This window comes from Aspergillus puulaauensis, chromosome 2, assembly GCF_016861865.1.
Source record: "Aspergillus puulaauensis MK2 DNA, chromosome 2, nearly complete sequence".
In the NCBI taxonomy this organism is placed as follows: domain Eukaryota; kingdom Fungi; phylum Ascomycota; class Eurotiomycetes; order Eurotiales; family Aspergillaceae; genus Aspergillus; species Aspergillus puulaauensis.
In genome coordinates, this window is record NC_054858.1 from 1091840 (window position 1) to 1114933 (window position 23094).

The window sequence follows — 23094 nt, forward strand, 5'->3', positions numbered from 1 at the left end:
GCATCTTGATTGCCTTATTTTCGTCACGTACCCCGGTCATGGTGGGCCAGCCGACCATTCAGGGCTGCATCTCCCACACGCTTAGTAGCTTTGCAGCGCAGTCGGATATCCCCCATCCCTCTTCTCACGGCTCACGGGCCCTCCGGTTGTTTGCCTTCCATTTCATTAATCCGTGCAGGCTTGAGCCATCCTTGAACTTCTTTAATGCCTTTGAAATAATTAATGGTTGTCAATGCTTTGGACGGATGTCTCCCCAACCTCAGATCCTACCCCGCCCTTCAGTCCAAGTGTCTCGGTGTCTGAGAGATGAAAACACCAAATAAACTGGAGAGCTCGATGACTAGCTATGCTACACTGATCTCCTGAGCCTTTGACAAGATCTTCTTCCTTGCCCGTCCTCACTTTCAATGACCAGTGCTTACGCATAACGGATTATGCTTTCGGAAGCGCCCTAGCGCCAAGACTGGTCCTACTCAGACTCAGAGTATATACCTCTGCAGGTGGCTCTGAGCAAGGTAGTTTTCTCAACCACGATGATTGCGCCAAGTTTGCGGGAAATTGCCCATGAGGTACTAATAAATTTCTTCATAATTATTTCTCTCATGAAGGTGTTTTTTCTCAATCGCGTAGGGTAGTGGGCCGGAGATCTGGACCATGCTTTCCAGCGTACCAAAAACTACCACACCATTTGGTGACAATATTAATTATACTTTAGTAAACATTCAATAAATGATGAGTTAGAGTACTCTGCTTGCTTAGAGATTGTCGAATAGATTCCTATGCGATTTGTCTGTCAATGCCCCTGCCCTGGCCTACCTCGCAGGAGACAGTTCGCTCCGACACCGCAACAGGGCAAGTCCCCGCCAATCGCCACCCGATCGTTTGTCAGTTCCATCGGCTTATCAAGCATCTTCTCCATTCCGCGGAATTGCCACTGCTTTTTTTATCAGACCTTCAATCAATTTCATTCAGATATTCTGACCTGCCTCTATCTCTGAGCTCGTCAAAGAGTGACTCCCTGCTGGTATAACGTGCTACATTACTCTCACTCTTCTCGCTGGGCTGCTGGTGCCAGTACCTACCCCGCCACATCTGGGCTCGCTCAGTCCTACAGAAGCCCATCGAGGTTCATATCCATAGTATCACCGTATAATAATGGCGCCCCATTTCACGGAACCTACTTCGACCTACCTCGAGCCGCCATCAAAAGCGCCTCCGAATCTAGTCGCTCCCGAGCCAGGTACGCCCATCAACGCTCGCCCCAAGCCTCGCTATTCACCCCGTATCTCTAATACTAATTATCACCAGAACACTGTCCAGGCCCCGAATCGGACCAAGCAGGTCAAGGAGATGCCTGCGCAGGCTGTCCCAACCAATCCATCTGCTCCTCCGCGCCCAAAGGTCCCGATCCTGACATCCCCCTCATAACCTCCCGACTCGCATCCGTCCGCCACAAAATCCTTGTCCTCTCAGGAAAAGGCGGCGTTGGAAAGTCCACTTTTTCATCTCTCCTTGCACACGGCTTCGCATCAAACCCAGACTCTACAGTTGGGATCATGGACACAGACATTTGCGGGCCCAGCATCCCCAAGATGATGGGTGTCGAGTCAGAGACCATCCACGTTAGCAACGCGGGTTGGAGCCCGGTGTGGGTATCGGATAACCTAGGCGTGATGAGCGTACAATTTATGCTCCCGAATCGCGATGATGCGGTGATCTGGCGTGGTCCGAAGAAGAATGGTCTCATTAAGCAGTTTCTGAAGGATGTGGATTGGGGCGACATGGATTATTTGGTTGTCGATACGCCGCCCGGTACCTCGGACGAGCATCTTTCTGTAAATTCCCTGCTGAAGGAATCCGGGGTTGATGGTGCTGTTGTCGTCACCACACCGCAGGAGGTTTCGCTTCTTGATGTCCGGAAAGAAATTGATTTCTGTCGAAAGGCCGGGATCCGCGTCCTTGGGCTCGTTGAGAATATGTCTGGGTTTGTTTGTCCGAGTTGTGACCATGAGTCGAAGATCTTCCGGGCTACAACGGGTGGAGGAAAGAAGCTTGCGAAGAAGATGGGGATTCCATTCCTAGGCGCTGTCCCTCTGGACCCGAGAGTTGGGATGGCTTGTGACTATGGGGAGAGTTTTGTCGATAATTTCCCGGACAGCCCGGCATCTGTGGCTATCAAGCAGGTTGTAAGGGCTGTTGGAGGGTTTGTTGGTGAGGATCCAGATGATGTTTTACCGGTTGAAGCGGAGTGATTCACTTGCATTTTATTTGATTGGTTTGTTGCATTTTTGTGGAGTTCTTCCTGGCGCTGATTAGAGTCATTGCGTTGATACCATATGTTTTCATTTTATATTTGCCTTGAGAATTGGGTATACAGTTAGACTACATGCAAATCTAAAGTCTCGTAAAGGAAATACGTGAAGCATATCCATTGGACAAAGGTTCTTTAATACATATCTATATACACCAACCAACTATTTGTAATAGCTATAGTCAGCAAACAAATCTCCTGAATCTTCAACCCGGTCTTCTCCCTGAACGCAGACGACTGCGCAGCAGTGCCCGGGCTTTAACGACAGGCAGAGCTATTGATTGCGGGTGAGTCTGAGATTATACCATGTTCTCCAGCACTGTTTCACTGGGAAACGGCTGGATTGACGTCTTCAACATTTGTAGGCTCTCGTCCCTTTGTCGCTGACATTTGGTGAACCGCCAACAATGATCATTGTATACGGAGATAAGTCTGGTGTAGTTCAAGCTGACCCACCAGGATTTTGAGCTTGGCGGACGATCTTTGTCGACAGACTCGACACAGGCTGAATCAGTGGCGCTTGGACGGCGTTTGCAGATTCCTCAAACTCGCCTCTTTCGGCAGTTCATTGCCCAGTTTTGCTGTTGCCTACGATGCTCGTAAATCGAAAGAGTCAGTTCCCCTGAGGACGGCCTGTGATAGCATGGACTGCCCGCTGGCAACTGCCCAAGCGAGTGTTTCACTTCTGCACCAGGGGCCTTCGCGTTTCAACTCTCCGTCCACAGCCCAGGGACGGCTTCCTCGTTGGCTGCAAAAACACTCAGCTTCTAGGCGCCAAGTCATACTATGCGCTTAAAGGAGATCTCCGACTGCTCGAAACGATGACCCAGCAATCCACCGTGTCAGGCAAATGAGTTGAACGCAGTTCGCTGATTCGCATTTACTCGCCCAGGACAGCCATGGATTTGCTGTTAAATTTCCACCGGTGAGAGCCTGGACGTTGACTATGCGTTCCCTCTTTTATTTATCCCTGCACCCCGCCTTGGTGTGTTGAACCGTTGTTTGTGTTCGTTCATTTTCTTTCTGGCAGTAGGTGTGGCATTCGCTCTGAGAGACTGTCCCCTATTCTATCCTTCTTTTTTTTTTGCTTCATTCGTGTCAATCAGGAGACTTGTCAGGACTTGGCTCCAGCACGTTCTTTTTTTTTCTCTCGTTTCACGGTTCATTTGCTCTGGGAGCAAGGTTCTGCTGCAACCATTCTCGCCTGCCTTCCAATCCTTTAGGGCTGTGCGATACGTCCATTCTTTTCATCCCGGAGGTGCAGTAACCACTAAGTAGAGATGAAGATAACACAGTCCGTCTTGATTGCCCTTGGGCTCTGCTATGGAGTCGTCTCAGCTCCCACGTCCCTGAAGCAACCCGAGCGTCGATCATTCAAGGTCGAGACTGCCAGGCGGAGCAACACCATTCACGGCCCAGCTGCTTTACGGAAGGCCTATGTCAAGTATGGGATTACCACTTCGGACATTGGGCTCGACTTGGACGACTTCGAGCCGAAGGTCAAGACGTTGACTGCCGTCTCTGATGATACCAACAATGAGGTTGTTGAACCCGACCAAACCGGCGCCGTGAGCGCCGCATCTGTTGAAGGAGATGCATCCTTTGTCTCGCCCATTACAATCGGTGGCCAGAAGCTTGTTGTGACTTTTGATACGGGCTCTTCGGATGTGTATGAAACACCCTTTGCGTTTGACAGACTGCGCTAATCCAACTCGCAGATGGGTGGTAAACACTCGACTTCCCAAAGCTTCCACTGAAGGGCATGCAGCCTACGATCCCTCGAAATCTAGCTCATTCAAGGACATGAAAGGATCGAAGTTCAATATCACCTACGGCGACGACTCTTACGCGTTTGGTGGCGTTGGAACTGACACAATCAATGTCGGAGGCGTTACAGTGACAGGTCAATCGATCGGTCTTCCCACCGAAGTCGCCCCCTCAATCCTCTCAGACACCCACAGCAACGGCCTAGTCGGGCTGGGATTTAGCTCAATCAATACGGTCAAACCAAAGAAACAAAAATCCTTCTTCGAAACGGTTGCCGAGGTCCTGGACGAGCCCGTGCTTGGATCGTCACTTGTGAGCGACGGAGTTGGCCAGTATGAATTCGGTACCATCAACAAGTCAAAGTTCAAAGGAGATCTAGTTAATGCGAGCGTTGACGCCTCGGGAGGATTTTGGAAGTTCGAATCCCCCCTCTATCGCGTTGGGGATGGTGAGATGAAGAAGCACGACAAGGCAACCTCGACAATTGCTGATACGGGAACCTCGCTCATGCTCCTTGAGCAAACTGTTGTAGATGCCTACTATGAGAAGGTGCACGGCGCCCAATATGCAGCCAGTGCTTCGGGCTGGATCTACCCTTGCAGCGCGGAATTGCCGAATCTTTCCATCGCCGTCGGTCCTCAGCATCTGGCCACAGTCCCTGGCAATATGATCAATTTCTCGGAGGTCGGTACCAATACGACCACCGGAGAGTCCGGTATGTTTAAAACCCTATATATACCCAACTGCACCTTTTTTTTCTTTTATTTGCAACCCCCAACTTGCTGACTGTTGATATTCATAGTGTGTTACGGAGGCGTCCAGTCCAACCAAGGTCTCGATATGCAGATCCTCGGCGATACCTTTCTGAAAGCTTTCTACGTTGTCTTTGACCTGCGTGGCCCATCAATCGGCGTCGGGGTTCCCGCCTGATTTATCCATCTCGTTCCCTTCCCTAACTTTCAGCCCGGCTGTCTTAATATATCTTAATCGAAGATAGAGCTGCCTGTAGCCTAATTGTACATAAGCCATACGGCCAGAACTTGTCCAGTGCCTGAGCCTAATACACGAGAACATACTAAAATGTTACTTACTTGGTCGCTTGTACATGAAATACTTCTATCGCCCCACATAGGTACTCCGGTCCTACAATAGAACGTAACTCCTATGGATTTCAGTTCATCGTTAGAATACGGCAACAAGCATTCGCTTTTCCAGGGCATGCTAATCTAGCTCATGGGTACAAAACAGGACGTTTATAGCATGAACCAAAAACCCCCATCTATCGTGGACGAGGGGCAGACTGCGGGGCTCCATTCCACATTTGCTCCCCGTACTCCGACGGGGAATTTCCGATCAGATCTGGGGGTAAGCCATGTTCCGCTTCAGGCTTGACATTTATTCGAGGGACGGGCCTAAAAAACACTATTTTGTCCTTAACCTGCATATCACCAGTATACGCATCTATTAAGTGACACTTACTTCCCTCCTTCCAAAGTAATAAGTGCATCATGAGAGCTGTCCGGTTTCATGGAGCCCGCGACATCAGGGTCGACCAGATCGACGAGCCCGTTTGTGGAGATGATGATGTTAAGGTCTGTATCACCCTGCTTCGCTCTAGCTGCTGCGTTATGCACTTCTTTTTAATGGATTTGGCTAACTTTTACCTAACAGATCCGTCCTGCCTTTGTCGGGATCTGCGGGAGTGGTGTGTACAAACCCCTCCGGTCACACAGCCTACAACAGGCAGGCAAGATTACAATGGATAATACGTCAATGACCTAACACCTGTGTTTCTGTCAGATCTGCACGAATACCTCGCAGGCCCGATCGTGATCCCGATGAAACCCCACGTCCTGACAGGCGGCCAGCTGCCCGTGACCCTAGGCCACGAGTTCAGTGGTACGATCGAGGAGGTAGGGAAAGGTGTCACGGGTCTCAAGGTCGGGGATCGGGTGGCTGTTAGACCTAATCTGTCTGATGGGACTTGTGCGTCGTGCTCGTATGGCCGGCCGAACTGCTGTCGGAGTCTTGGGTTTATTGGGTTTAGTAGTGAGTTTTGTTTTCTGTCCTACCGTACGACTCGTCAATGATCTCACATTAGGTAACTTGCAACAGGTAACGCGGGAGGTCTATCAGATCATGTCGCTGTTCCAGCGAAGCATGCTATCCCATTACCGGACAGCGTCCCTCTTGATCTTGGTGGTGAGCTACCCGTCTCAGCTTAATACCCAACAATTCATCCCCTGACACAGTTGAACAACCAGCGGTCGTCGAACCTCTCACAGTAGCCTGGCACGCCGTAGACCGCAGCCCAGTGGAAACAGCCAAAGCCGCACTCGTGGTCGGCGGCGGTCCCATCGGGCTCGCAATCGTGCAAGTCCTAAAAGCACGAGGCGTCCAAACCGTCGCCGTCGCCGAAGTCTCCGATCAGCGCCGCGAGTATGCCCTGACCCTCGGCGCGACTCACGTATTCAACCCTCTCACAGACGATGTCGTTGCCAAAATCCGCGGGTTGACGGGCGACGCAGGAGCCGATATCAGCTTTGAGTGTTCTGGCGTCCAAGCAGGGTTTGATACAGCGATGAAGGCGATCCGGGTGCGGGGGACAACGACGATCGTGTCGCTGTGGGATAAGAGTCCCGCTATTGATGCATTTGATGTTGTTTCGTATGAGAAACATGTCATTGGCGCGGCGATTTGCGAGGATGGTGATTTTGAGGCTGTTATTGATGCTATTGCGTCGGGTATGTCACTCCCAATGCCCCTTACTCTTAGTACAAGGACAGCATGGCCTGACCCCCTCCGGCCTGTTGAAAATAATGGGAGCGAAAAAGTGCAACTGGCTGACTCGCACAACAGGAAAACTCAACCCCCGCCCCATGATCACCAGCAAGATCCGGATGGAGGAGGTCGAAGAAAAAGGGTTCAAGGCCCTCGTGGACGAGAAGGACAAGCACGTTAAGATTTTAATCGACATTGCCGCGTGATGAGATGAAACAGGAGCGAGAGATCGATTGAACCATGTCTTTAATATTGGTGGATGCTACCCTGGTGTTGGACAAGTGTGTCAGGAGGCTCACTGTGACACCATGGACCCGGCTGGATGGGTTAATCTAGTTGTACTCCGGTGATCGTACCTAAATATATACGCGAAGCCGAAGTTTCCGGGACCTGAGTAGACAAAGTACTTCGGATGAGCCGATCTGGTTTCTTGCTGACGAATGTCAATTAAGTTTCCCTGAAACGTGTCGGCGAGTCATGATGTCTTGGTGTTCCTGGTACCAGGTGCTCTTGCATGTCAGCCAGTCGTCAATATATAGAAATCTGCTCTTTTTTTGGCATTCAAAGGGATCAAGAAAGCTACATGAATAAACTTGATGCGAGATAGATGCCCCTCGCTATCAAATCAAGAGCTTTGAAGTTGGAGTATCGCCTCGTGAAGTATCCGCCAGTACATACCAACAGACGAGGAAACAAAATGAAACCGCCTCACTTCAAACGCAAGCGCTCATGCCTCATGCCAGACAGACACGTGTGGGAATGGGGGGGGGGAAGGAATGCACTCTCTTCCGCAGCCGCAGCCCAACAGCCCACCAGCATGGTAAGTATTGAGACCAAGAGAAACCACAGCGACAACAAACCAACGGAAAATGAGCACCCGATGACCACTCGCCCGGTAGCAAAGACTTGCAAAGTGCGTGGCCGCATTGTAGACTAGAGGTCCATGGGTAATCCTAGAGCTCCGAATGGCTAGTCGTATGCAGTATGAAGAGAGGTAGTCTACTGGGCTTTCAGCTCAGCTGAGATGCAGGTAAGTGGTAGCGTGGTGTGTTTTGGTAAACAGTCGGAGAATATATTACAGCTGAATGCAGGGTCTCATACTCCTTATTTCGCCAGTGAGGACGAGAGGCACCGGGCTGCCGTACAGATAATCCCCCGAGTCCGATGAACCTCCGGAAAGGAGACTGGGAGTACAAGATCTTAGATCATCCATGTGGATATCGGGGTGCAGGGTGTTCGACTTTGTTGGGAACATGAGTTTTTCTCGAGTCTTGGGTTCGTTTTTTTTTTTTTTTTTTTTTTTTTTTTTTTGGCTCGCTCAGGATTACCGGATACATACAATTATTAAGGTTGTGAAAGGTCCGTGGGACACAGCAGACGTGAGATTGGAGGAGGATGGCGCTACTGTACCTTTTGTGAGGCGAAGAAGGGCACGAATTTGATGAGTTGAGTTTTCACGCGCGACAAGTCATCTTAAGTATGCCTGGGCCGTAATTTTGGACAAGAGGAAGTTTCATTATTGTTGGGAATGCCGTTAGGTATTCTTTGTCATTATCTGGATTTCTTTGGCTTCGCCTGGCCAAGCCGCCGGTTTTTACAAAGAAAGGCGTGGACAATATCGCAATAAATAGGTAAAAGATGCAATAAATTAGTACAAGCATACTAGGACGGAGGCGAAGCAGGCTGCAGATAATCCAGCAGTGCGACGATGACACGTCCGTTGCCTGCCCATGTCTTGCTTTAGTTTGGGGTTAATTATAGGAGGAACCAAGAGAAAAGAAACAAGAAAAAGAAAATATACTTGGGGAAAGTTGCCTCTTGCTCGCCTTTAGGGCTGCGAGGCATGCGATTAGTGGACTAATATTGGGCTCCTTTACTCACCCAGCACTCAAGGGTTGTCTCAACTGCCGCTTTTCCGTATATTCTCTTCTCCCAGTCCAGTCTAAGTTGAGGTGCGTTGTCAAGTTATCCTTCGCTCTGACATATCCTCATCGAACCCCACTTCATCCAGCGGCGCCATTGCCTGAGTCTCAGTTTCAAGATCTAGATTTGCCTGGCGCATCTTGGGACAAAGCTCGGCGTTTCCCCGTGCGGGCGTTTCTACCCAGTCCTTCTTTTATTTTCTCGTATTTCTACGAGAGTGCCCTCGCAAGACCCGCCTGTCGATTGCTTCCACATAGTTTTGTTCTGTTCGTGATTTCTTCTCATCCTACATCTCGCCGTCGTGTCCCATACTGACAGCGATGCTTCTTCCACCGGTCTAGTCCCGCAGACGCAGAAGCTCAACTTATATTTGCCTTTCCCCTGAATTTCCAGTCTTGAACAATACTCTCATCAATGGCGACCCCGCTGGTCGGTACTGCCATCATCACAGGAGGAAATGGGTCGCTCGGGTCGGAAATAGCCATCGGGATTGCGAAAACTCAGCCATACGTCCACCTGCTACTTGTTGCGCGCGATATCAGATCTGAGAGCGTCAAAGATGTGAGGGAACGAATCCGACTGATTGGGCCCCGGTCCCTCGAGTTTGTCAAGGTAGACCTCGCAAGTTTCAATTCGGTTGTCAGCTTCTCCGACATTACAGTTGAGAGGGTCCAAAATAAAGAAATTCCTCCAGTGACACTATTGATCAACTGCGCCGCCATGTCGTCATACGTCACCGACCAGGTAACACGAGATGGCCACGACCCTGTCTACCAAACGAACTGCATCGCGCCATTCTTATTGACGGTCAGTCTGCTTGAAGCATTCAGAGCAGGTGATGGCACCCCGAATGGCGGCGCACGGGTGATCAATATTGGATGTTCTTCCATGTCAAAGGGTACACCCGACTATTTTGAGAACCCAGATCCAAATGTGAGCATATGTCCTGGAAAGCCGCTGGGTGCGAAAGAAGCGACCAAGCGCTTCGGAAGTAGTAAGCTCTTAATGAGTGCGGCTATGTATGCGCTGCGGCGAAGCTTGGTGTTGGTGAGCCGAAAGCCCCCCTCTTCCTTTTTCAACGAGCTGTGACTGACTCTATATGACTTGAAGACCGGAAACATTTCCCTCAACATATACACCCTCGATCCAGGAGGAATGACCAACGATGTGCACTCGGCAACTATCGCCCCATTATCGGTGAGAATGGCCCACCAAACACGATCTGGGCTTCGACCGTTCCTGCGGGTATTTTCCAAGAGTGCCATCAACAAGGCTAGTGTTCCAGCCAAAGTGATATCGAAAGTTGCATTCCAGCGCGACACAGTGGAGAACTGGGGCAGGGAACGGTATTATATCTTGGACAGCGAGTACGAGGCCGGATCCGTCATTCCTGCGATACGAGACCACAAGCAAATGGATGCACTGCTAAAGAAAATGTTGCAGCAAGTTGAGGTCGGGGTCAAGGGGATGGGTTCCCCCTCCTCAAGGGTATCGCGGTTAAGTGGCTGATTGAAGAATGGATGCGACGGAGTTTCTCGATCGATTTATTCAAGTTCCTTCTCTTTTGGGTCTAGAATTGCCCTTGCATTCCTGGGAGTTTGTGGCTTCAACCTCATATTTTTCTGTCAATTGCCTGTCATCAGCGTTGAAAAGCGATACTTAATACAGTCTGTAAATAGAAATATTCATTTAATGAGCGAATCGAATTGATAGCCAGAAAATTAGAAGTTGAAGAGAACCTTGGAACTGCGACCTCATGCTGCAAACGGGACCATGCGGTGCACCCCAGCCGCATTGGGGGTGTGAAGGCGGCATGTCCACTCCCGACTTCCGGCCACTCTGGTCCAGGCTCGAGGATCGTCATCGTTTCAATGGAAGAAGCAATGCTACATGAAAAAGGCACATTCTTCTTGCTGTTTCTTCTTCCCGTCGTATCACCTTAGGATTGTCCTAGGGCTTGCCTTTCGCTCGTTAATATAGTTTTCTTTACCCGCTGGCCCCCGATCTCCTACAAAGTTGACCAGGTGGAAAGACCGCAACTCCGTTACGCCTCATTTTGCGATCCGGGGAGGTTCTGGACTTCTGGGGATTGGATCGGAAGGCGACGACAAATTGTGAATGATCGGTAGCCATGAGTAGGCACCAAGCCCTTGCCAACGGGTATACAGCCTACCCTCGAGGAGGCCAGGGCACTTTTTCCATTTCTCCGCATAAGTAAGCAATACTCGAGATGCAATTATTTGCCGGAGCTCACTTTTCTAATTCGGGAGTCTTAAAAAGGTTTCAACCGCGCTCACAACCTGCTTTTCGACGACGGAAACAACTCCTCCAGCGAATCTGCTTGTTCGGCGGCATCGCATTCTTCCTCCTCATCTTCATTTCTCCCTCCTGGCGAGCTTCGATTCTCCCCGCGCTGTCGCTCGGCCTTCTCTCCCCTTCAGACCACCTACAGATACAAACGGTCCGATATTATGATCTTGCGAAAGTCAAGGGTTCCGCAAAAAGCTGGGAGCATGGGGACCGAGTGCTTATGTGCGCGCCGCTTCGAGACGCAGCGTCCCATCTGCCGATGTTCTTCTCGCACCTTCGAAACCTCACATACCCGCACCATTTAATAGATCTCGCTTTTCTTATCTCGGACTCGAAAGATCGAACAAATGAGATGTTATTGGAAATGCTGGAAGAATTGCAACACGATGAGGATCGCGATATTCCGTTTGGAGAAATCTCAGTCATTCAGAAGGATTTTGGACAAGAGGTTAACCAAGACGTGGAGAGTAGACATGGATTTGCCGCACAGGCTTCTCGCAGAAAGCGGATGGCCCAGGCACGGAATTGGCTACTAAGTGCAACACTCCGGCCGACTCACAGCTGGGTTTATTGGAGAGATGCAGATGTGTTGACTGCACCATCTACCATTCTTGAAGATCTTATGAGGCACGATAAAGATGTCATTGTACCAAGTGAGTCAATGTGACTACTTACAATACAGTCATGGTCTAATTATTTGCAGATGTCTGGAGGCCTTTGCCTGAGTGGCTCGGTGGGGAGCAACCATATGACCTGAACTCCTGGCAGGAATCGGAGACTGCACTCGCCCTTGCGGAAACGCTAGACGAGGACGCCGTCATTGTGGAGGGTTACGCCGAGTATGCCACTTGGCGACCTCATCTAGCTTACCTACGAGACCCTTATGGGGATCCAGACATGGAAATGGAGTTAGACGGTGTAGGCGGTGTCAGCATCCTTGCGAAAGCGCAGGTATTCCGTGCCGGAGTCCATTTCCCAGCTTTTAGCTTTGAAAAGCATGCCGAAACAGAAGGATTTGGCAAGGTACGGCTTCCCGTTGAAGATAATTGCTGAATCCTGTCACTAAATGCATCTAGATGGCCAAGCGTATGGGATTCTCTGTCGTTGGCCTCCCTCATTACACAATCTGGCATTTGTATGAGCCGAGCGTGGACGATCTTAAACATATGGAGGAGATGGAGTCCGAACGAAAAGCCCGCGAGGAGGAAGAGAGGTGGCAAGCCGAACGTGCAGAGCGCACTGAAACCTATTACAAGGATACGAGGATTGAATCGGAAATTGACAATGCATTTGTCCGTGAGGCTGCGAAGGAGGAAGCTGAAGATAGAGAGATGCGCGACTCGGAGAACAAGGAACCGAGCGATGTTGAACTCGACAACCTAGCGGCAGACCAGAGCGAGTCTGATAGCCCACAGGTGGATGGTCAAAAGAAGCCTGCTCCCCAGAAGCCGCAAATTAATAACTAAACGACTGCTGGGGACTGTGCAACTGGATGCCCACATAATTGGGCCCTGTGCTGGCCATAGGGTGATTATTCTCTTGACGAAACATTGATCTAGTTGTACTTCTGTAAATGGTTGGCGTTGTTAGAGGTATCTTATTTTGATAATCTTTTTTGACTGGTTCGAGCAGTAATTCCAGTGCATAGATGAAATACTAATAGAATGAAACCGAAGAATCCTTTATACAATTCCATTGTCGTCATCCATGTCCGCAGGCTGGCCCTGAGCTGTGCCTGAGTACCTGACTCCTGAGTGCTCATTAAGCAGTGGTCCGTGCGTGGCCCCACGGCCGTCGCGCTTCAAGAATTAATGGCACGCGTTCCGTGTCGACTCAAGACCACATCTAACCCCAAATTCAAGCTGGGATTCAGACGGCGGTATCCTCTCATAACCAACTTGTGTACAGAGGACCAAAGGGGCCAAAGAAAAAAAAATGTCAACCCAAACCACACCCAGTATCCTCTTCACCCACCAGTCCCCGCAGCAGGGCTTCCGACTCCTCGAACTCCCGCCCGAACTCGCGGAGCTGTTGTCTTCCGATAACCCCCCAACGTGAGTTTTGCAGATCAGGATGGAATAAATTCATTGAATGAACCCCGCCTATTTCCTGGGTGGTGGGTTGTTTCTATGTGACCATTGAGTACAATTCTAATCGTTCCAATCCATCTAGATTAGAACTCAAATCCCCCGATCCCTCGACGAGCACTCGCAATGGCTCGAGCTCGACCACGCTCAACTCCGAATACGTGAATCTTTGCACCCCGTCTGAGACATACTCGATTCGCCAGGTCCAATCGTCCAACTCGCTGCACATCCTCCGACCGAGTAACGGCGCTGGAGTCAATAAAAATGACCTGCGAATTGTCGGAGCCGGTGGGACAGAACAGGAAGATAGCGAGGAAGATGTCGATATGGATACCGAGAATGATCTTAATATCGAAGGCACTGTCACGTCTGTCGCGAAGTGTGGATCGACATTGGAATTGCATAGGCCTGCGGAGGGTTTTTCGGCTAAGCCGTTTTTCAGGTCGTTGCTGAATGTTTATGACAAGGGGACTTGGGAAGATGGGAGTGGGGAGTCGAGTCTGGCAGACGCGGAGGCCACGAGGATGAGGACAGAAGCCCTCGATGGCTTACTCGCTGATGTTCCTGTGTCGAGAGCTCAGTGTAAGCGTGACTGGGTGGAAATATGTGCGTTTGTTCTCCCGCGCGGGTCTGCTGCATCAGGGAATAATGGGATGCCATTGTGCTGGCTGCCCCCGGCTGAAATGAAACTGGAAGTGTGGAAAAGGGTTGTCGAGGGTTCGGTGCTGCAAGGGATTGATTTGGGGGCGCAGTTCCTGGTGAAGGACCTGTGGAAATCCGTCCTTGATGATGAAGGACTTGCGCCGTTTCCACGTCCGTTATTTGAGGCAGTTATTAGGAGGATCTGCGAGCTACCTGAAGGGGCTGAGCGGGATTTTGCCGAGTCCGAGATGAAGTGTGAGCCTTGACTGGTTTCTTGACGATTACACGGGCCATTGAGCTGACCGATTTAGGGGCGAGCATTGATAAGCAGGCGTGCATTCAATGGGTGGGAGAGGTTTATCTAGAGGCCAAGGCAACGGGCACCACCTCCGCTATTGACGAGAGTGAGTTTACAAATGCTTGGAAAGACCAGCTTCCCGAGTCATGGAGGGAAGACGTCTCGAAATCCATTTTACCCGTAAGTGGTAAACTATCACTACTATTGCTGGTTCAGCGATTTGTATTCTCGCTAACATTGAGCTAGGACAATTGCTATATGCATCCCGAGCCAAAAACCATATGTTTCGCCACTGAAACCGATCGACAGAAAGTCAAGAAGAATCTTCCCACGGACACCAATGCCGCAACGGCCGCTAAGAAAACGAGGAACTGGCATGAATTGTTCAAGAACCAGAAGAGACAGAAACGATGAATCAATGACTGTTGTGCGTGTATGCAAAGCCTTCTATGTCTAGTTGGCGTAAACCTGGCACTCAACACCATGCGTACTTCTCGTTCAAAAACCATTCCACGTGCTCGTCTGGCTTGCCGCTCCATCTAAGAGACGCAATACTTTCTTTTTCGCGGTGAACTACTTCAGCAGTCGGGTCCAATAAAGCCACGGCCTTTTCGAGAAGCGGGCTTGGGTTCCAGAACGTAACATTCGACATATTCCACTCGTGCGCCTCCAGTTGGGCACGCCTGAGGATTGCAGCCATCGCCTTGACCGTCATCTCGGTCTCTTCCGGAGAGTTGGGCTCGTTGTACACCCATCGGAGAATATACAATGTGTTCTCTGCTGGTGTGGCGCCAAAATTTCTGTTCCAGGCACAGTACACCTTCGCATCGTCGTTGCCGGCGCCCTTTACCATAGGCGTCTCTCTGTTAGGGTGGAGCTTTTGAGAATAAAACTCCTCCCTCGCCCAGTGCCATAGAAAGTGGTTGAAATCCGGAGCAATTGCAATTTTTGGGTCAGAGGACTTCAGCGAAGCCTGTCGCAGAAGCGCTCGCTCTTTATCAAGAACGCTAGTGCTGCACATGCAACGTTGAACGTCCTCGGAGCGCAGTACTCGCACCCCTGACAGCTTGCTCGGTGTACTGATAGTTGAATGTTCCTCCCTGGAAATAGGCGGAAGAGCAAAGTGTGAAGATGGGTGTGCCTGCCAGCCAAACTGGGCATAGAACCTTTTGCCGATATCGGAAAACAAAACACTGAATAGTGGTCTCTCTTTGGGTTCGACCTCCGTCTGCCACTTATCTATTTTCTTGCTCAGGTCCTCCAGCATTCTCTTTGCATAGCCTTTGCCTCTGAACTCTGGCCGACAATAAACACTTCCGACACCCTGAGCTGGCGCTTCTTCCACTTTTCCGCCACGGGCCACCATCGCCGTCTTTCTGTACGTTTCACAAGAACTGAGGATTGTTCTCGCATTTTCCGGCTGTCGACGGTCAACTAGAATCCAGCAAATCAATCCTCTCTTGGTCAATTGCTGTTGGAGTAGTGTATCCTCCCGCGCAAGATACGAGTCGAGATCCAACGGACCCTTCCATTCCGTGCTGTTCAGCTTGATGGACTCGACACGTTCCGTTGGTGTCGCCCGAGCCAGGACCAGCTCGGGAGAGTCTCCTGGAGGCAACTCGATGTCTGTGTAAGCGGCAATCATATTTCCAATCGAACTATTTCACGGAATGTCCTTGATAGCGCGGGGCAAAGCGAGAAAGATGTGAGTAGAGTACTGCAACAGGGCAGGTGGAGTTGATGGATCATAAGAAGTAAAAAAGATTGCGTTACCGGTCATGAGGGTCCACGGCCATTGATATAGGAATTGGAGAACAGAGGCAATGGGGTTCCCCAGGATAGCGGCGTAGTTTCCATTTGTCACTCCCGATGGCAAGCGATGACAAGCGGGAGCCATGTGAGCCCCAGAGGTTGTACCTGCTTTTCTTGGCCAATCCCGGGCTGACGTCAGACACCAGCTGTAATGTAAGTTACTGGTTATACAGTGATTCAGTGAATTCTGTACTCTGTGACTAAGTATTGTTCCATAAAATACGTAGTTTTTCGTGTAATTTCACACATATCCCCAGCTTCGAGTTGAATCTCCATTCACTCATTCACTCCAATGAGGGGCTCTTGAGCTTCGAGGGCTTGGTTTCTCGGTGCCCATGAAAGAATCCTTAGCAATAAGGATAAGAATGCGCTTCCAGGGGCGCGATGGCCTTTAAAAAGAAGCACAAGAATAGCCAATAGAGTGACTGGCAACTGAGAGCAATCTAAAGGATCTGCGGGGCCCTTGTTAATGCAGTTGTCCATATCTTCAATCCAGAGCTCCCGCAGCCCCACCATTACCTTCTTCTCCCAAGGCGTAAACAACAGAACTCACAGATTTGCCCAACGGCTGTGAAGAGATTTGCAGATGCTTCGATACTGATTCGATAAAGTGCTGCGATATTCACTACTCGAGTTTATCTCGTCTTTATCTGGCCACTGGTCGTCAGGACAGGCCTGTGTTGTGCTACCCCCTCACGTGGTTTGGGCTGGATGCATCTGCCCTTTTTTAAGTTCTTCTTTCATCTTCATCTGCAGTCAACAAAGATTTGAAACTTTCTTCTCTTTTTCCTTTTTGGTTCCTGTCAGGCGGACATCTATTCTCCCTTGCTTAATCTATACATATCCACGGTATCTCGTAGAGGGGCCCACCAGCCTATCCAGATCTCCACTGGTACCCTTCGGCTGATCTGCGTCTGATCCCAGTGGCACGTCCCCAAGACCTCGAGTTCTCTGCTTTGGATATTTTGCGATACAATACCCGGTTTATATGTGTCGACTCGAGATAAAAGGTTATTTTGGAACCGGATGTGCATTGACAACCATCGTCGAGAGTTTGCCTCTGGACAATCATCCGATAACCTTAAGTGTCATCGGGAATTGAACCACTCAGAACTCTCTGAACCTCACAGCAACCTCTACCCTCTTTGTTTCTATAATATTTGGCACCTAAAGTCGCTTTGGAAACATCGTGTCCTTCTTTCATTATCTAACCTACTGGGCCTTTTCGCTCGAAAATGAACAACTGGAGCCTTCAACGAGAACCTCCATTCGAAGCGGACAAAGCGGCATATATTTCTCTATCTAGTGATGACATATCCGTTTCGTCCGACAACGAACTCCCTAGACAGGATGACACCTGGGCTCCTGACTTTGACGGAGAAATCCCCACGGAAGATGTTATAGGCAGGCTTCAAAAGAAGCAGAGAGTCCATGGCTGGAGTGACACCCCTCTTACTCAAGATTCCTTTGCGCCGTTTGTGTCCCTGGGCCCTGTTGCTTCACAAATCCCCCAAATTTCACAGGATACGGATTTGATCCCATCGGTAGAACCAGCAGACGACGAGACTGATGCGTTGCTATTACAAGTCTTTGACACATTTCCAGATATCAGTCACACATACGTCACTGATCTAATAGCTCGGCATAGAGATTTCCTGGCGCTTGACTCAGGTGTCAGTGCAAATGGCATCGACTTAGCATTCTACAGAGATGCTGTCTATGAGGAAATTCTGGCGCAGAAGTCATACCCTAAACAAGACAATGAGAATGGGAAAAGAAAAAGGGAAGAATCACACTCGAGCGAAAATGGCTGGGAGTCAGACAAAACACACCAGACAAACGCGCATATATATTCGGAAGCAGCGTAAGTTAACACTTATCCCAACGGGATTTCATTCGCAAACTAACCTACAAAGGGCCGCTGTTCTAGCAAACGAGTTTCCGTATATCCCCATCCAATACGTCAAGAAAATCCTCCGAGAGAAGGAGCGCCTCTACCATGCTTACCTGGCCCTTCGCTTAGACGAAACTCTGGTTGAGAAACGGATGAATCCATACGTGAGGTTGAAAAATCGGAGGAATGCTGGATCATCAAGAATATTAGAATCGCTCCCTGGGGTTATCACGCGCGAGTTTAACGCGGCAAAAGAACAGGCACAAAAGCTGCAAAGTAAGTTCTATAACTAGATAACTGAGACATTCACAGTTTACTAATCTGTACTTTATAGGTGATATACAGAAGAAGAAGGAGAAAGAGGAAGCAGAGAAGGCCAACGAAGAGGAACACACTCGTATTGGCAATCTTATCGAATGTCAGTGCTGCTATAGCGATGTTCCAGCAAATCGGTGCCTGCCCTGCGAAGGAATCGAGATTCATTTCTTCTGCTTCACTTGTATTCGCAAATCCGCCGATACCCAGATAGGGCTTATGAAGTACACCCTGCAGTGCTTCGATGTCAGTGGATGCCAGGCTCCATTTGCTCGGTCTGAGCTCAGGGAAGTCTTAGGTTCATTGGTCATGGACAAGCTAGACTCTCTCGAACAAGAAGACGAGATCCAGAAGGCGGGGTTAGAAGGCCTGGAGGACTGTCCCTTCTGCTCTTTCAAGGCAGTCCTGCCCCCTGTGGAAGAAGACAGAGAATTTCGCTGCGAGAGCTCTTCATGCAGGGTAACTAGCTGTCGCCTTTGCAAAGAGAAAAGCCATATACCTATGACCTGCGAAGAACTTCGAAAGGATAAAGGGCTCTCTGAACGGCACCAGGTTGAAGAAGCCATGAGTAAAGCTCTCATTCGAAAATGTCCCAAGTGCCAGGTCCAAATCGTCAAGGAGTTCGGGTGCAACAAGATGACATGTACCAAATGCCATACTTTGATGTGCTACATATGCCAGAAGGATATCACAAAAGACTCATACCGCCATTTTAAACCTGGTGGCTGTCCGCAGGATGACATGAACACGCAGTACAATGAAGTTCTGAAAGCTGAACGGACGGCAATCGATAAGATCCTTGCCGAGAACCCAGAAATAACTGAAGAGCAGATCCGAGTGGGACATGTCAAATCCCAGAGATATCAACGACGGTATACTGCCGGAGCTCCAATGTTCCCTGCCGGAGCTCCTATGTACCCCCCAGATTATTTCCTGCACCCAGGTCTTTTCGGCGTCTACCATGGACAAATGGCTCGGAATTTAACCCAGAATGCAGCCCAGCTTGGGTATTATGGCCAACCTGAACAAGAAGGTATAGCTGACAGAAGAGCTGCTCCCGCATTTACCACTAACCAGGAAGATGGTCAAGTTGGCAACCCAGCACAACAGCACACCAGAAGGGCCCAGTATGAACCTTTTCAGGGCCTCCACCATAACCTATATCTCCAACCTAATGCCGCAACTCATGTCCCAGTTCCTGTACATGGCCGCGAATATCCTCCCTGGGCCAGATTCGATGGCAGAAATGCGCAATATGATATGTTTCAACCTGAACCCCAACAAAGACAAACTAGGAATCCAGAGCCCCTTGCTGCCCGTTATATGTATGATTTCTCTTAAGTTCTCCTGAATAATCTTCCAGGACAGGCTTATTGCATATTTCATACATTGCAGGTGCTAAAATCCACACTATACGTTTACTCGATGGGATGTTTGATTTGATCTTCTTGGTTGTTGGATATTACCTACTTTCTGCCATATACCCAAAATAGTGTTCACATCTCGTTTCAGCGTTGCTTCGGTTTGTCTACTTTTAATTCCTGTCTTTTCTTTTACCTGCCTCCTTTTAAGAGTGAACGTCTTTCCATATGATAATTGTGCAGTTGTCCTGTTCTATCCAATAGTCCAGAACCTACATAGCATTGTCCCTGATGGCCTCCAGAGAATGAAACCCATGGTTCATCAGCACTCAACTATCCCACTATCATTTCCTCCCAATACCTAGCCACCTACTTACTAGGCACTTAGTAACTGAGTAAACCTCCCCCGGGGGCTTAAACGCTTACCACACCACACACCTTAAGAAATCACCTCCTTACAACAGCAAAATCCTAATGGCTGGCTAGTCAAATGCATCAATCAAATGCATCACCTACCACCCTATCCGTGAAAGTCCGTAAGGAAAGAAGATAGCATCCGGTGCCCTTACTATACTAACGTTACCCAAGATAGATCTACATACCCACTACTGGACCCCTTTCCGAGGGAAAAACAACCGAACGGCGAATGGTGCCTTTTTGTTAGTCACGTTACGTCATTTTCGATGGGGTTCGCCGATATCGTCGGCCGATATGCACACACACAATAATATTCTCTAGTTTATGAAGTGGGAGGGGCTACTTAAATAAATAAATTTGAGGTAGGTAGTTTGTGCGACGGGCTAATTAAGAGTGAATAAGATGGCTTGCTTTGGACTCGACATCAGGACGGTTGGATAAAGATGCTCCAATAAATAAATAAATACCTTTAACCAGATATCATACGTCAGGTACATATACCAATGGCCGGATTCGTTCATATATATGCTTATTTTTCCCTTTTTCCCTTTTTCTTTCCTTTTTTCCCTCGTGCGATCTGGAATAGTAGTAATAGTAGTAGATGCATTGTATTGGGTTATATCAATCTACTTACCACCGCCATTACCTGAATCTGTGCCATGAAAACAACGAACAAGGCGAAGAAAAGAACCGTATGAGTAATTACAAATAGGACTCTTGGGACACTCGACTCTCCACCTGGGCGGATGCTGGTGAAGGGGGAGGCAGCGTTCGTAGCTAACGCTAGATGTGTTTGAATTTGCTAGAACCGTGTAAGAGAAACTCCGACAAGACGAGAGAAATACAGGAAGTAGTATGAAAGGTGAACGGAGAATGGAGAATAAAGAATCGGTCGAAGGTTGGAAAGGTGAAGAAGGAGAAAAGAATAGAGGAAGAGAAAAAGGCATAAGGAACGTTGACATGAGAGGATATGAAACGGCGAGAACGGTAAGTGAAAGAGATGATGAACCTGATCTATGTAAATGCCATGCGAGTCCCAAAATTCGTCCGCTCCCCATTTTATATATTTGCACCACTCATTGGACGACGATACCAGAATTTCTTCATCCATCATATATGTTCGATCATTGGTCACGCTAAAACAAGAAGATAATGAGGTTAAAAAAGGTTAAAAAAAAACGAAGCACCCCCATATGCTCCACAGTACAAAAACTAGACAGGCAAAAGAAACATGAGCAGCGAGTCAGTTATTTATTTATGGCGGATGTTCTGAATCCACCGGTTCATTGAATTTCTGCCGTGCCTCTTCCACCCATAACTCTAGACGAAGTTCGCCAGCCTCTACCCGACGTACTGGCACCGTCTTGGCGCGACCATTCGATACTCTTGGAGGCGGTTGTTGCGGCTCACCGTTTCTCAGCTTCGAGACGGAATATGGAGCCGAACATGATCGGAGATGAACCTTGCCTGGTTCCGCCACAATCCAGGTCTGTTCTTCTGTTGTAGTCCCCGCAGGGGGTAAAGCGTCCTCACGAACTTCGATGCAGACGGTAAAACTAAATTCATCATCACGGGGTAAAGGGGTCAATCGGGCGCAAGCGGACGCGAGTCGTGCGAGACAAGCACGGAATTGCGCCTCAAGATCGACGGTTTGGGCAGTGGGGACACCCTTGGTGGCATCGTCCATTCTGTCCTCGAAAGTAGTGTGCACCTCGCCGGGCGGCACACGAGGGAACCCTGACAGGTCGAAGGCATATCGCTCGAGGGGTTGATTTGTGCGTAGAGAGGAGATAATGATGCTGACGGCTGTAATTGTGCCTTTTAATATTTCTGTTCCGACGGCAATTGAGGCGTCGTTTATGTAATCGCACACCTTTGGATGGCGGGATTGTCGGACGGGATAGTTGTACGCCCGGACGGGTAAAAAGGTTGCTCGTGGATAAACCGATCGGAGGAATAAAATCTGGTGTACAGAAACGGTGAGGAAATTTGTGAAGGAAGCGGCCAACGCAGCCTGATTATGGGGAGACCGAGGTGCGGTGACCGGGGCAGAAAAAGTTGTCATGGTTGCCGTCGTGGTGGTGCTCTCACTGGCTATAGGCATCGCCGCCGATGGCTGTGGAATCGTCGTTTACACGGGAAATATGGAGTTGTCGGGATCTTGGAGAGACTGAGTGTTCCACCCTGAGGATAATCATCGCTCTGCCTATTGTTCACACGAAGGGTCAATAACCAAGTTTGTTGACAACTTGACAAGAGGCTGAATGAGCGGTGGAGCGGGGAGAGAGACAGGATGAGGCCCAGACGAATGACGTGATGTATTTTATCTCGAGCAGAAAAAGTAAAGACAGGAAGAGATTATGGCCAAAGGGCCGACGACAGAGTCATGACCTCGAGGGGCAAGCAGTGGCTTGAGACGCGAGGGAGGGGAGACAGTGAAGAGGTTTACATACGTTGGGTGGAGGAGACGAAACAAGGGAACCTCAAAGCATGGGGTTTAGAGTCGTAGCGATCGTGTCGAGTCGTGTCGGGGGTATAATTCGGGATTAATTTTCGAGGTAGATTAAAAGAAGGACTGCGAAGTTCGAGAAACGACGGTTGGCGCTGGTGATGACGCTGATGCTGTAATCCCCTCGGAATTCCTTCGTGTGTAATGATTATTATTAAGGTTGCTTTTTTGGGGGTGGTGTGTCTCCCCTCTCCCTCGGAGGATTTTGTTCCTGAAAACCTTTTTTCTCGGGCTTAAAAATACTTGTGTTAAGTGTTTAAGGGGGTTGGCTCTTTTTTTTTTTTTTTTTTTTTTTATATTTTTGGGTCTGGGGAGGGGAGGAACTGTGGACGGCCAGAAAACAAGGAACCAATTCTTGGGGAGGAGGAGTGAAGAGCGAAGGTTAGTAGTAGGGGTGGGCAGTGGCAGTGGGTTAAGGAAGAGGAGAGAGAGCGAGGAGGGCCGAGATAGCCGGGAGCTTCACTCGGGCACTGCAGGAAGACAACAGACGAGAGGCAAAGAAGGCAAAAGGAAGAGAAGAGGAAGGGAAGAGAAAGAAAGAGAGAGAAGAGGCAAGAGGGAAATTGGAACAAAAGAGAGAGGCGACTCTGGAGGGGAACTTCTGGTCTGCTGCTCTGTGAGTCGTGAGTCGTCGTCGTCGTCAGGTCCAAGAGTGGAAACCACGACC

The 23094-nt window shown here is 49.4% G+C and overlaps 9 protein-coding genes across 9 annotated transcripts; 7 read left to right on the forward strand and 2 right to left on the reverse strand.

Moving 5' to 3' along the window:
• Nucleotides 1-1155: 1155 nt before the first annotated feature.
• nbp35 (Fe-S cluster-binding ATPase) lies at nt 1156-2252 on the forward strand (the record flags this gene model as incomplete). The annotated part of the gene is made up of 2 exons (XM_041699098.1): nt 1156-1240; nt 1309-2252. 2 exons carry the CDS (start codon nt 1156-1158, stop codon nt 2250-2252), a joined length of 1029 nt encoding a protein of 342 aa, XP_041552217.1.
• Nucleotides 2253-3591: 1339 nt separating this feature from the next.
• APUU_20456S (pepsin-like aspartic protease) lies at nt 3592-5008 on the forward strand (the record flags this gene model as incomplete). The annotated part of the gene is made up of 3 exons (XM_041699099.1): nt 3592-3980; nt 4030-4793; nt 4881-5008. 3 exons carry the CDS (start codon nt 3592-3594, stop codon nt 5006-5008), a joined length of 1281 nt encoding a protein of 426 aa, XP_041552218.1.
• A 578-nt stretch (nt 5009-5586) lies between these two features.
• Nucleotides 5587-7065, forward strand: APUU_20457S (2,3-butanediol dehydrogenase; the record flags this gene model as incomplete). The annotated part of the gene is made up of 6 exons (XM_041699100.1): nt 5587-5670; nt 5750-5783; nt 5879-6127; nt 6194-6280; nt 6343-6822; nt 6938-7065. 6 exons carry the CDS (start codon nt 5587-5589, stop codon nt 7063-7065), a joined length of 1062 nt encoding a protein of 353 aa, XP_041552219.1.
• Nucleotides 7066-9196: 2131 nt separating this feature from the next.
• On the forward strand, nt 9197-10291 carry APUU_20458S (glycosyltransferase family protein; the record flags this gene model as incomplete). The annotated part of the gene is made up of 2 exons (XM_041699101.1): nt 9197-9829; nt 9893-10291. The coding sequence occupies 2 exons, from the start codon at nt 9197-9199 to the stop codon at nt 10289-10291; spliced, it is 1032 nt and encodes a 343-aa protein (XP_041552220.1).
• Nucleotides 10292-10913: 622 nt separating this feature from the next.
• ANP1 (ANP1/MMN9/VAN1 family protein) lies at nt 10914-12558 on the forward strand (the record flags this gene model as incomplete). Its single annotated transcript, XM_041699102.1, has 4 exons — nt 10914-10996; nt 11063-11745; nt 11796-12115; nt 12169-12558. The coding sequence occupies 4 exons, from the start codon at nt 10914-10916 to the stop codon at nt 12556-12558; spliced, it is 1476 nt and encodes a 491-aa protein (XP_041552221.1).
• Nucleotides 12559-13027: 469 nt separating this feature from the next.
• APUU_20460S (putative sister chromatid cohesion protein Dcc1) lies at nt 13028-14533 on the forward strand (the record flags this gene model as incomplete). Its single annotated transcript, XM_041699103.1, has 4 exons — nt 13028-13146; nt 13265-14076; nt 14133-14299; nt 14366-14533. The coding sequence occupies 4 exons, from the start codon at nt 13028-13030 to the stop codon at nt 14531-14533; spliced, it is 1266 nt and encodes a 421-aa protein (XP_041552222.1).
• Nucleotides 14534-14594: 61 nt separating this feature from the next.
• APUU_20461A (uncharacterized protein) lies at nt 14595-15764 on the reverse strand (the record flags this gene model as incomplete). The annotated part of the gene is made up of 1 exon (XM_041699104.1): nt 14595-15764. One exon carries the CDS (start codon nt 15762-15764, stop codon nt 14595-14597), a length of 1170 nt encoding a protein of 389 aa, XP_041552223.1.
• Nucleotides 15765-17166: 1402 nt separating this feature from the next.
• On the forward strand, nt 17167-19481 carry APUU_20462S (E3 ubiquitin-protein ligase RNF216; the record flags this gene model as incomplete). Its single annotated transcript, XM_041699105.1, has 3 exons — nt 17167-17795; nt 17848-18101; nt 18160-19481. 3 exons carry the CDS (start codon nt 17167-17169, stop codon nt 19479-19481), a joined length of 2205 nt encoding a protein of 734 aa, XP_041552224.1.
• A 1692-nt stretch (nt 19482-21173) lies between these two features.
• On the reverse strand, nt 21174-22022 carry APUU_20463A (putative mitotic spindle checkpoint protein (Mad2B); the record flags this gene model as incomplete). Its single annotated transcript, XM_041699106.1, has 1 exon — nt 21174-22022. The coding sequence occupies one exon, from the start codon at nt 22020-22022 to the stop codon at nt 21174-21176; it is 849 nt and encodes a 282-aa protein (XP_041552225.1).
• Nucleotides 22023-23094: the final 1072 nt, after the last annotated feature.